This window comes from Hyla sarda, chromosome 8, assembly GCF_029499605.1.
Source record: "Hyla sarda isolate aHylSar1 chromosome 8, aHylSar1.hap1, whole genome shotgun sequence".
Classification (NCBI taxonomy): Eukaryota; Metazoa; Chordata; class Amphibia; order Anura; family Hylidae; genus Hyla; species Hyla sarda.
Window position 1 is genome coordinate 21,162,375 of NC_079196.1, and position 12,771 is coordinate 21,175,145.

Below are 12,771 nucleotides of genomic sequence, written 5' to 3' on the forward strand. Positions count from 1 at the left end.
TTTCTTAATTTTTTAAGATTTTTTAATAGAAGTAATTTACAAATTTGTTTAACTTTCTGGCACCAGTTGATTTAAAAAAATTTAAATGTTTTCCAGTGGAGTACCCCTTTAAAACGGAGAGATTATATAGTGTGAGAGCAGCCTTACAGGGCAGGCGGTATTGCTCTATATGACAAGTGGATTGTAGCCCTGGAGTCAGTAACATTCTGCACTTTGCACTTCCTCGGCCTCGCGTCCTGATTGGTTCTAGGCCGGGGGGGAGTGGAGGAGATTTCGCTACAAAGTATCAGAGTACAGTAAATCCTCACATCACATCATATACTGGATACAGGATCTGCAATCATCACACAATGAAGATAGATATTCACAGTCATATCCTGCCCAAGGAATGGCCTGACCTCAAACAGGTAAATGCAATAAAGACAACGTACCGTACATATAGTAACCCTAAGGTATGTAACAAACCATCGCCTATTCATTCCTATACAAAAAGTCTAACCAGGAGCATTTAATTGTAATTTAGACCCATAGATGTAGAAGAGCTGACTCTGTAATGTGGCTCATTTTCTTGTCGTTGCAACAAATTTAGCATAAATCTGTAACACAAGCAAATAGGACACTTTGTAATGTATCTTATAAGAGAAAAAAGCCCCTTTCTCTTCTTATTGGGCTCCTTTGCAGACCCCAAACACACACACAGCTAAATATTTACTCTAAAAAAAAAAACTTTTCAAAACCTTATTGAGAAAGGGGAAGCGCTAGCAAATCACTGAGGGATCAGTTACTTGCTGTCCATAGAAGGCTATGGTGTAGGGAGGGAGGAAAGATAAAGGAGGAGTGGCTGGAAGGAGAAAGTAAAATAGAGAGGATCCAGCAGGTTGTGGTGTTATATTTCACCTCTAGTGCTGGATTCACATCTTACTCTTCTTAGTACTGCTTTATAATGTCCCCAGTGCTGCTGAAAGACTCTCTTTCTTTCCTCATCAGGCTTCTTACCTGGGACACCTACTCCCTCCCAGACTCACTATCTACTCTGTAAAGAAGTTATAGTGAGTATCAGATCCTACCCCAGTGCCAAAGGCAACAGCTTACACTGCTTACAACTGCTCTATAATGTCCTCCATGCTGCTGCTTTTTAGAGAGACAGAAGCAAAGAGTGGCTACAGCAGCTTGCAGCGAGTGTTATATCTTTTCACAGTGCTTGATCCACTGTTTACACTGCTCACTACTGCCATATTATGTCTTTCATGCTGCTACTTTTCAGGGTATGCTACAGAATGGTAGGGAAGCACAATCCTCTCTTCTATATGTGCAGTGTATGGCAGACATCATAGCTGCTAGGCTATAGCCACTTCGCCCAGCAGCTCTGGGAGAACTGCAAATTATAGATGAAGCCTGCAGAGCAGAAATCTGCTGAGAAACATCATATACAAATTATATAATGAGCAGAAATAGTGCTGCTCCTCATGTACACATACAGAACCGCTTATCCTGAATAGTCGCCTGAAATGACAGGTACACTTTAAAGCCCAAATTGGGCAACTATTATTTAGATTGGTGAATAAGCAAACATGGGCATTTTCGGGCCTTACCTAATCTGTACAGAAGCTTTATGTTTTCCCCAGAGATGGTTAATGTTTCACTAGGAAATCAGGAAAACTTTCACTTGTGAATTATATCAATGACTCAGCAAAGTTCAAGCAAACACAGAACGCACCAACAAACCGTGCGCAGAACTGGTCATTATTGGGCACATTATTGGGCATGAAGGGGTTATCCCCTCTAAAATCGCAATTCTATAATAACAAAAGGTTTTACTAAGACTTTATTCTAGATCTCTGCTTGTTGTCATTGACTGGAAGTGCTGTTAAAACCTTATCACCTGGATGATGTGCTGCACAGTGGCAGAGCTCATATCATTAGAGGGCACCGTTGGCTGTCCTGGCATGCTGGGAGTTGTAGCTTTGCAACAGCTGGAGGCACACTGGTTGGAAAACATTGCATTAGTCCAGTGTTACCCAACCAGGGTGCCTCCAGCTGTTGCAAAACTACAAATCCAAGCATGCCCGGACAGCCTTTGGTTGGTAAACATTGCATTAGTCCAGTGCTGTTTCAACCAGGGTGCCTCCAGCTGTTGCAAAACTACAAATCCCAGCATGCTCGGACAGCCTTTGGTTGGAATACGTTGCATTAGTCCAGTGTTGTTTCAACCAGGGTGCCTCCAGCTGTTGCACAACTACAACACCCAGCATGCCTGGACAGCCTATGGTTGGTAAATATTGCATTAGTGGAGTGTTTTCCCAACCAGGGTGCCTCCAGCTGTTGCAAAACTACAACTCCCAGCATGCCTGGACAGCCTTTGGTTTGTAAACATTGCATTAGTCCAGTGCTGTTTCAACCAGGGTGCCTCCAGCTGTTGCAAAACTACAACTCCAAGCATGCCCGGGCACGGTAGTTTTGCAACAGCTGGAGGCACCCTGGTTGGGAAACACTGCATTAGCCGGTCGACCAGTCCCACCAAAATCAGCAGGAACAACGTAGCAAACCAAATGCAAAAGTATACACACCCTGTACAATGATACAAAGCTGTAGTACTGACACATCAGTTTTAGTCGCCTTTATTCCGATTATCAGTCAATAAAGGTAATGGGGTTATCGTAAGTCATGTTTCCATCCCCCTGGGGGGCTAACGGATCAGTGCGCCTTGTTAACAAATCAATACATTGCACTGGGGGCCGGTCATCTGCAGTGAGACGTACACCGCCTCTGACTTTCTTTGCTCTTCAAATATTAATGAAGAGGAGAAGGTGACCTTCAGTGCCGCAGAGACAGGCACTGGCAACAGCAGGATCCCTACACTATCACCTACAGCAGTATTTCCCAACCTAGGTGCCTCCAGCTGTTGCAAAACTACAACCCCCAATCACTCTAATTTGTATATATTTGTAATGTCTTTGTTGCCTATATTACCATAAGTGAGTGTTTCCCAATCAGGGGGCCTGCAGCTGTTGCAAAACTACAACTCCCAGCATTCCCGGACAGCCGTTGGCTGTCCGGGCATGCTGGGAGTTGTAGTTTTGCATCAGCTGGAGACACCCTGGTTGGAAAACACTAACCTATAGGAATGGCTGTTCGGGCATGCTGGGAGTTTTAGTTTTGCAACAGCTGGAGACACCCTGGTTGGAAAACACTAACCTATAGGAAGAGCTATCCGGGCATGCTGGAAGTTGTAGTTTTGCAACAGCTGGAGACACCCTGGTTGGAAAACACTAACCTATAGGAATGGCTATCTGGGCAAGCTAGGAGTTGTAGTTTTGCAACAGCTGGAGACACCCTGGTTGGAAAACACTAACCTATAGGCAGGGGCGTACCTAGAGCATTTGGCACCCGGGGCGGACACACACGCACCCCCCCCCCCCCTTAATTACACCCCCTCCCCTCCCCTCCCCCCAGGAGCGGACTGACAACACTCGGGGCCCCCGGACCAAAAAAAGGCAAGGGCCCCTGCTAGGCTCTGCAGCTCGTCAATCTTCTGCCACGCTCCTATTCCACCCAAATCCCACACACAATAAACTAAAATTTATATATATAAGAAACACTTTAACGTAGGTAAATTTCCATGACCAATAATACTGGTATACAAGGAGCAAATATATACCACCACACAATAACTGGATAATACCGCCATACTGTACTGAATAAAACCACTATACACAGACCAGTATACTATAAAGAATCTGTATACAATATAAGTGATTATATACAGGACCATATGGCGGTAGATATCAGCTGTACACAGGATGTGTATACCATATAAGTGATTACAGTTACATTTTGGGACTCACAATTACATCTTTTCTGATCAGCGGCGTCCTCTTACCTTTTCTTCTCTGTCCGGATAAGACCGCCATGTGGATCTCTTAACATCTGCAGGAAAAACATGTCAGACTCTGCATATATTCAGTGCCCTCCTCTACACAATCTTCCCATCTATAGGCCCACAAACTGTAATAATGCCCTCCTTGGTGTCCTGCACAGTAAAAGGGCAGGTAGGTAGGTAGCCAGGTAACCCCCTCTTTCCCATAGGTATATGCAGAGTTACACCCCCCCCCCTCTTTCCCATAGGTATATGCAGAGTTACACCCCCCTCTTTCCCATAGGTATATGCAGAGCTACACCCCCCCTCTTTCCCATAGGTATATGCAGAGCTACACCCCCCCCCCCCTTTCCCATAGGTATATTTAGGGCTGGGAGGTATACCGGTTCATACCGAATACCAAATTTTTTGGGCTGCACGATATGGATTTTCCCCCATACCGCAATACCGGTTGGGCCCCTCCCCCTCGGGAATGTATTATCAGCCTAGCACAGCGCTGTCCCCACATCGGGGAACTAATCCTATGTTACCCGCCAGCACTGTTCTGCTCCCCCCAATTAATGATCAGCCCAGCGGGGTACTACTCACATATGTCAAGCACTGCCCTCCTCCTCTTTGTTGGGGGCCGCCGGGCGCCGGAACTCTATACTGTACGCCAGTGGTCTCCAACCTGCAGACCTCCAGATGTTGTAAAACTACAACTCCCAGCATTCCCGGACAGCCGGCGATGGAACTCTCTGTACGCCAGTGGTCTCCAACCTGCGGACCTCCAGTTGTTGCAAAACTACAACTCCCAGCATGCCCGGACAGCCAACGGCTGTCCGGGCATGCTGGGAGTTGTAGTTTTGCAACAGCTGGAGGTCCGCAGGTTTGAGACCACTGCTGTACGCTGTATACCTATGCCCGGGCTGCAAAAGATACAGAAAATAAACTTAACTCACCCACGTCGGCCGCACGCTGGGGATGGGAACGCCGGACAGCCGTCAGCCTATCACCGGCCAGAGCGATGCCACGCCTTGGCCAGCGATAGGCTGAGCCCACTGTCATGTATGAAGCCGGCTTCTTACATGACAGTGGGCTCAGCCTATCACTGGCAGGGTCGGGGCATCGCTCTGGCCGGTGATAGGCTGACGGCTGTCCGGCGTTCCCATCCCCAGCGTGCGGCCGACGTGGGTGAGTTAAATTTATTTTCTGTATCTTTTGCAGCCCGGGCATAGGTATACAGCGTACAGCAGTGGTCTCAAACCTGCGGACCTCCAGCTGTTGAAAAACTACAACTCCCAGCATGCCCGGACAGCCATGCTGGGAGTTGTAGTTTTGCAACAACTGGAGGTCCGCAGGTTGGAGACCACTGGCGTACAGTGAGTTCCATCGCCGGAGGCCCCCAACAAAGAGGAGGAGGGCAGTGCTTGACATATGTGAGTAGTACCCCGCTGGGCTGATCATTAATTGGGGGGAGCAGAATAGCGCTGGCGGGTCACATGATTTTTTTGGGGGGGGGAATACCGTTATATACCGTGGAACCGCCGTAAGTTAAAAAAAAATACTGTGATACACATATATGGTCATACCGCCCAGCCCTAGGTATATGCAGAGCACCCCCCTCTCCCCCCTTCCCTATAGGTATATGCAGAGCACCCCCCTTCCCTATAGGTAAATGCAGAGCACCCCCCCCTCTCCCCCCTTCCCTATAGGTATATGCAGAGCACCCCCTCCCCCCTTCCATATAGGTAAATGCACAGCACCCCCCCCTCTCCCCTATAGGTAAATGGAGAGCACCCCCCTCTCCCCCCCTTCCCTTTAGGTAAATGCAGAGCACCCCCCCCCTCTCCCCCCCTTCCCTATAGGTAAATGCAGAGCACCCCCCTCCCTATAGGTATATGCAGAGCACCCCCCCTTCCCTATAGGTAAATGCAGAGCATCCCCCCCCCGTCCCTCTAGGTAAATGGAGAGCACCCCCCCCTCTCCCCCCCTTCCCTTTACGTAAATGCAGAGCACCCCCCCTCCCCTATAGGTAAATGCAGAGCACCCCCCTCCCCTATAGGTAAATGCAGAGCACCCCCCTCCCCCCCCCCTTCCCTATAGGTAAATGCAGAGCACCCCCCCTCTCCCCCCCTTCCCTATAGGTAAATACAGAGCACCCCCCCTCTCCCCCCTTCCCTATAGGTAAATGCAGAGCCCCCCCCCCCTCTCCCCCCTTCCCTATAGGTAAATGCAGAGCACCCCCCCCTCTCCCCCCCCCCCCTTCCCTATAGGTAAATGCAGAGCACCCCCCCCCCCTCCCTTCCCTGTAGGTTTATGCAAAGAAAAAAAAAGGATGCTCACCTGACGTCCCACGCAGCGATCTCCTCAGCTGCAGGGCCGGCATCTTCTCCCCTCCACAGTACAGGCGCCGATGAGTGACGTCACCGGCGCCTGTACTGCGTGCTGCGTGGGGGCGGAGGTCACGTCTCCTCTGTGTAGCTGCAGATGCGGCTCACACAGGGGGGACACCTTCTCCTGTATGTGCGTGTGTCGCGCATACAGGAGAAGGCACCGCTGTCAGCTGGGGATCTGGGACGGGTGTCCCGGACCTCAGCAGCGGCGGCGGCGGGTCAGTCCGCCCCTGGCACCCCCCTTGAGACTGCCCCCCCCCCCCCCTTGGTACGCCACTGCCTATAGGAATGGCTGTTCGGGCATGCTGGGAGTTGTAGTTTTGCAACAGCTGGAGACACCCTGGTTGGAAAACACTAACTTATAGGAATGGCTATCCGGGCATGCTGGGAGTTGTAGTTTTGCAACAGCTGGATTCACCCTGGTTGGAAAACACTAACCTATAGGAATGGCTGTCCGGGCATGCTGGGAGTTGTAGTTTTGCAATAGCTAGAGACACCCTGGTTGGAAAACAATAATCTATAGGAATGGCTGTTCGGGCATGCTGGGAGTTGTAGTTTTGTAACAGCTGGAGACACCCTGGTTGGAAAACACTAACCTATAGGAATGGATGTCCGGACATGCTGGGAGTTGTAGTTTTGCAACAGCTGGAGACACCATGGTTGGAAAACACTAACCTATAGGAATGGTTATCCGGGCATGCTGGGAGTTGTAGTTTTGCAACAGCTTGAGACACCCTGGTTGGAAAACACTAACCTATAGGAATGTCTGTCCGGGTATGCTGGGAGTTGTAGTTTTGCAACAGCTGGAGACACCCTGTTTGGAAAAACGCTCACCTATAGGAATCATTAACCAGATGGCCACTTCGGATGAATGCATTTTACAGCATCTTTATGGGGAAAAAAAGGCGAATGATATGTTTGGCGCTGACTCTCCTTGTAAAACATCCCTTTGTCGGTGGCTGTAGATGGCTGTCACGACTGGAAAAGAGGAATGGGAATCAAAGCAGGACATTAAGTCCTATAAGATAACAAAACGAGCCACAATAGGCAAAAGCAGCTTATAAGTACTGGAAGGATTAAGACTTTTAAATAGAAGTAATTTACAAATCTGTTTAACTTTCTGCCACCAGTTGATTCAAAAAAATAGTTTTCCATCGGAGTACCCCTTTAGCAAAACTCTAATGTTCTGATGAATTCATGCTATTGTGGCCACACATTGTGATGTGTTTTATTAAAACAAAAAGTAAAATGCATGAGTAATCCCAAAAAAATTAATAAAACACATAAAAAATCACATGAAATGATGCAAAAAAAAAATGTTTTCTATTTTTTAAGTGGTCAAAATGGGGGGAAAATGTCATTTTAGTCTTTCTTTATGCACCTGGAAATATTTTTTTTAACCCCAAAAAATGATTTTATATAAAACAAGGAACTTGGTTTGGGGTATAGTACAAATACTTCTGTGATATTTGTCATAAAATTTGATATATTTTGGTAAAAATTAAACTCCCGTAAACTTGATTTATGAGAGATGCCTCATGATACAATTGAATTAGTCGCCCGGATCAATGGCCAATTTAGATCCGTGAATTATAAGCAGCAGCGCATATGGGTAATCAATATGGACGTTTAGTTATTGACAAAGTGACACTTAGAGAACGATTTGCGTACATGGCGCCATAACGATCTACCGTGCCTATAATATGAGCCCCGTTCATAACTGAGATTGTTATGGGGTGAACCCACAGAACATTCTACATGCAGGTCACTTAAAGGGGTTATCCAGGAAAAAAACTTTTTATATATATATATCAACTGGCTCCAGAAAATTAAACAGATTTGTAAATTACTTCTATTAAAAAATCTCAATCCTTTCAGTACTTATGAGCTGCTGAAGTTGAGTTGTTCTTTTCTGTCTAAGTGCTCTCTGATGACACGTGTCTCGGGAACCGCCCAGTTTAGAAGCAAATTCCCATAGCAAACCTCTACTACTCTGTGCAGTTCCCGAGACAAGTAGAGATGTCAGCAGAGAGCACTGTTGTCAGTCAGAAAACAATTCAACTTCAGCAGCTGATAATTATTGATAGGATTAAGATTTTTTAATAGAAGTAATTTACAAATCTTTTTAACTTTCTGGAGCCAGTATGTATATATATAAAAAAAAAAAAAAAATGAAAAGTTTTTTCCTGAAATATAGTAATATAATATAGTAATAATATAGTCCCTAAAATATAGGCAACATCAAACTAATACTGCCATACAGTTCCCATATCATACTGCCATACAGGGGCTATGCATTTCTGTGAAGCCTGAGTGACTCTGTGACTTATTGTTATTGCCACAGCTGATAAAGTGTCACCAAAAAAAAGTAAGAAGCGTAAATGGCTTATACATGAAGAATTACATAGAATGAAATATATAGGTAAAGCCCTCCCAGAAAACTATAGATCTTAATGCAATTTAGGCAAACAAACACATTCTGGTTTATTGGAATTGGCTGCATTAGTAACCATCATACTTAAAGGGGTACTCCGCCCCTAGACATCTTATCCCCTATTCAAAGGATAGGGGATAAGATGTCTGATTGCGGGGATCCCCAGACATCCGGTGTATGGAGCAGTCTTCACTCCGTGCCGAATGACTGGCGATGCGGGGCGGAGGCTCGTGACGTAGTGGTTGCGCCCGCTCGTGACATCACAGCCTTGCGTCCTCAATGCAAGTCTATGGGAGGGGGCGTGACGGCCGTCACGCCCCCTCCCATAGACTTGCATTGAGGGGGCATGGCCGTGATGTCACGCCCCCTCCCATAGACTTGCATTGAGGGGGCATGGCCGTGATGTCATGCCCCCTCCCATAGACTTACATTGAAGGGGGCATGGCCGTGATGTCACGCCCCCTCCCATAGACTTGCATTGAGGGGGCATGGCCGTGATGTCACGCCCCCTCCCATAGACTTGCATTGAGGGGGCATGGCCGTGATGTCACGCCCCCTCCCATAGACTTACATTGAGGGGGCATGGCCGTGATGTCATGACCCCTCCCATAAACTTACATTGAGGGGGCATGGCCGTGATGTCACGCCCCCTCCCATAGACTTACATTGAGGGGGCATGGCCGTGATGTCACACTCCCTCCCATAGACTTACATTGAGGGGGCGTGGCCGTGATGTCACACTCCCTCCCATAGACTTACATTGAGGGGGCATAGCCGTGATGTCATGACCACTCCCATAAACTTACATTGAGTAGGCGTGGCCGTGACGTCACGAGCCTCCGCTACTGCACCTGACGCTCTAAACGAATGCCGGGTGCAGCAGGGAGATCGCAGGTGGTCCCCAGCAGCAGTACCCCCGCGATCAAGGGATAAGATGTCTAGGGGTGGAGTACCCCTTTAAGCAATTTTTATTATTTGAAGTCATATAAAGTACATTAAAAAAAATTCCACTAAAACTTATCAGTGGTTTATTTCTTCTTCCTCCAGAAATACGGCTATGGAGGATGGGTCCAGATGGAACATTCATGCAAGGTTTGGTGTTCTTTATTTTTAAATCATTGTTTTATTATTATTCTTATTTTTCTTTTTGTTCTTTTATTCTTACTTTTTTAAAAAGAAGGCACAAAGGGTATGTAGAAAGTGTCTGCCGTAGCAGGCCATAGTCATGGACAATAAATCTCAATGATGCTATTGCATATAGCATGAAAATAACATTTAAACAGGCCATTCTGCATTTAGGAATTAAAAGATTGAGTTTTGAGGTTTTTTTTTAGCCTTCTTTGCATCTAGTCTTTTTTTTTTAAAGATGTTTATAGCTCAAAATACAGTGTGTGAACGAACAGTAGCCCCCGTTCCCTCCCCTCCCCCCCCTGTTTTTGGACTTTAGACATATCACTATTTGGTTGACTATCTGCACTTTTCCCTAAACAGTCATGTGGGCTGGAGCTTCATTTCAAAAAGGGGCATGGATAATGCTCAGGGGATGGAATATGGAGCTGGGGGGGGGGGGAGGTGAAAAAGGTGTGGGGTGTGAATATGAGGCATGAATCAAGGGGTGAGAATATAAGACTGAGGGGGTGTTATTCAGGAAGCATGAATTTAAGCTTGTATATGCTGGTTAAGTCCAAGGGTAGATGTACTTCTAAGTATAAAAGATTTTTAAAAAATGCAAAAGTTTTGATGCAAAAGGGGAAAAACTATTGGGTCTATCAGATGTACTAGGTCCTCAAGATATATTCCCTCTTTCCACAATACACTATTACTACCAGAGTACCCGCCGTTGCCTGGTCTTCCTACCTAAAATCTGTGGGAGAGGAAAAGCAACAATGACTCGCCCATCCTCATATCCTGACCTTATATCCCATCCTCATATCCTGCCTCATATCTCGTCTTCATATTTCTTCTTCACATCCCATCGTCATATCCCCTCCTCATATCCCATCCTTCCATCCTGTCCTCATATCTCTTCTTCACATCCTGTCCTCATATCCCGTCCTCAAATCCTGTCTTCATATCTCATCCTCATATCCTGTCCTTCCACCCTGTCCTCGTATCTCGATGTCATGTCTGGGCAGGGAAGGAGTGCAGCACTGATCTCACCCACTCCCTCTGACCCTGCCTCCTTGCCTATCCGCTCTAAACAGCGGATCAAGAACCACGGTGCCGATCCTTTCCTAAATGGTGGGAGTCACTGTCAACAAAATGAACTATAAAAACAGACTCAGGTCAGGAAACAGTCAGGAGGCACACAAACTAACAGAAATTATACTAAACAAACACAATAAGTCAGAGTCCACTAGTCAAGTCAGTAACAGGAAGGTACAAATTCACTAATACAAGAGAAGAGTCAGGAAGCTGTCACATCTGGGCAGGGAAGGAGAGCACACTATTCTAGCTCACTCCCCCTATCCCTGCCTTCTTACATACCCACCCTAGGTAGCGGGTCCGTAACATAGGTGACTGTCCCTACTTACAATAAGTGAGGGCAGTCCAGTCAAAATAATAAACTATAATGCAGACGGAGGTCAGGACACTGAATGGAATCACTCAGACTAACAGAAAAATAACTAAACATACACACAATAAATTGCTGTCCACAGTCCGAGTCGATACCAAGAGGTGACAGATAAGCCAATTCACAAAGCCAGGAGAAGAGTGAGAGAGCGGAGCCAAAGGGCCAAAATGCCAGATATAACAGATACAATATAAATGCTAGCCAGGAGTACACAGAGCTCTATAGCAGGAAAGGATTAGGAGTAGACTGCCAGCTTATATGGAGCCAGAACAGGTGCTCCAATCAAAGTCAGCTGATCAGCCCAGACGGCCGAGTGTAACCCTGCAACAAGAAACAACAAAGAAGCTGTCAGAACCTTTTAACCCCATAGGATCTGACAGAAGCCAAGCCAAAAGTCACGAATTCCAGGAAATCAGGAATAACAGGGTATAAATGCTAGCTACTGGAGAAAACCTCTTTCACAGGCGAGGTCTGAGAGCATACTGCAGGTTTATATAGTCAGCTACACAGGTAAACTCAACAGGGTCAGCTGACCAGCTCAAAAAGCCAGGCATAGCCACAGCAACCAGACAAACAAAAGACTCTCAGTACAGATTAACCTAATGGGTTCTGACAATTGACCTCATATCCCGTCCTCCTATCCCTTCCTCATATCCTACTGAGGAAGGGAGAAAGATTTTTATATCAGAGAGACACAAAGAAACTGAGAGAAGGGACTTGTTGAATCTCCATGTGAATTCTTTCATTCTTTGCATATGGACGGGTCAGAGTAGATAATACTACATATTGAAGTAGAGAGGATTCTGGGTAGTAGATGATGACGTACACATATGCAGTATATTCTACAGTACTATACACATTCTCAGCATGTAAATAAAATGAGTAATAAGTGTCTGGGTGATTATTCCTCATGTATCATACAATTGTACGATTGTTCAGATTATTATGTGATGGAAGGAATCATCTGAGGAAGTGTCTAGGGAGGTCCGCAGGGCAGCGATAAGATGGCCACAATGCACAACGGACCCTTGTATAAAGGCATGCTGAAGGCATGCTGAATGGTGAATTGAATGATCCCTCTTGAGAGTAGATCTAAAATGGGATATGTGGGCGCTGGATTCATTCTTATGTGCCATTTTGGCTACTAGGTTGTCTGGTTTAATTTCCCTACAGTGCCACCAGAGGAGAATAAAGGCATTACATAGAGTTCATTAAACTCACTCAGCTGTTAAAGGGGTACTCCACTGCCCCAGTGTACGGAACATTTTGTTCCGAACGCTGGGTGCGGGCTTTGGGGGTTGTGATGTCATGCCACGCCCCCCTCAATGAAAGTCTATGGGAGTGGGCGTGGGGCATGGCCGTGACATAACGACCCCCGAAGCCCGCACCCAGCGCTTAGAACAAAATGTTTCGAGCGCTGGGGCAGTGGAGTACCCCTTTAAAGTAGTCTCCCTTTTCCGGTCTTCAGCTTTGCTGTGTTCACTGGTGTTGGTTCAGCAGAGTCATCTCC

The 12,771-nt window shown here is 46.5% G+C and overlaps 1 protein-coding gene across 3 annotated transcripts in view; it reads left to right on the forward strand.

The window, feature by feature from the left end:
- The window catches only part of ACMSD (aminocarboxymuconate semialdehyde decarboxylase), a 66,286-nt gene that overhangs the window by 23,894 nt on the left and 29,621 nt on the right, over positions 1-12,771 (forward strand). For 2 of the 3 annotated variants that reach the window (XM_056533238.1, XM_056533237.1), the window contains exon 2: positions 9,734-9,778. In XM_056533238.1, coding sequence (XP_056389213.1) covers positions 9,761-9,778 — 18 coding nt within the window. In that variant the 5' untranslated portion in view covers positions 9,734-9,760. Of the gene's footprint in view, positions 1-302; positions 408-9,733; positions 9,779-12,771 lie in introns of those variants that run through there. The other variant, XM_056533236.1, reaches the window with a different exon arrangement.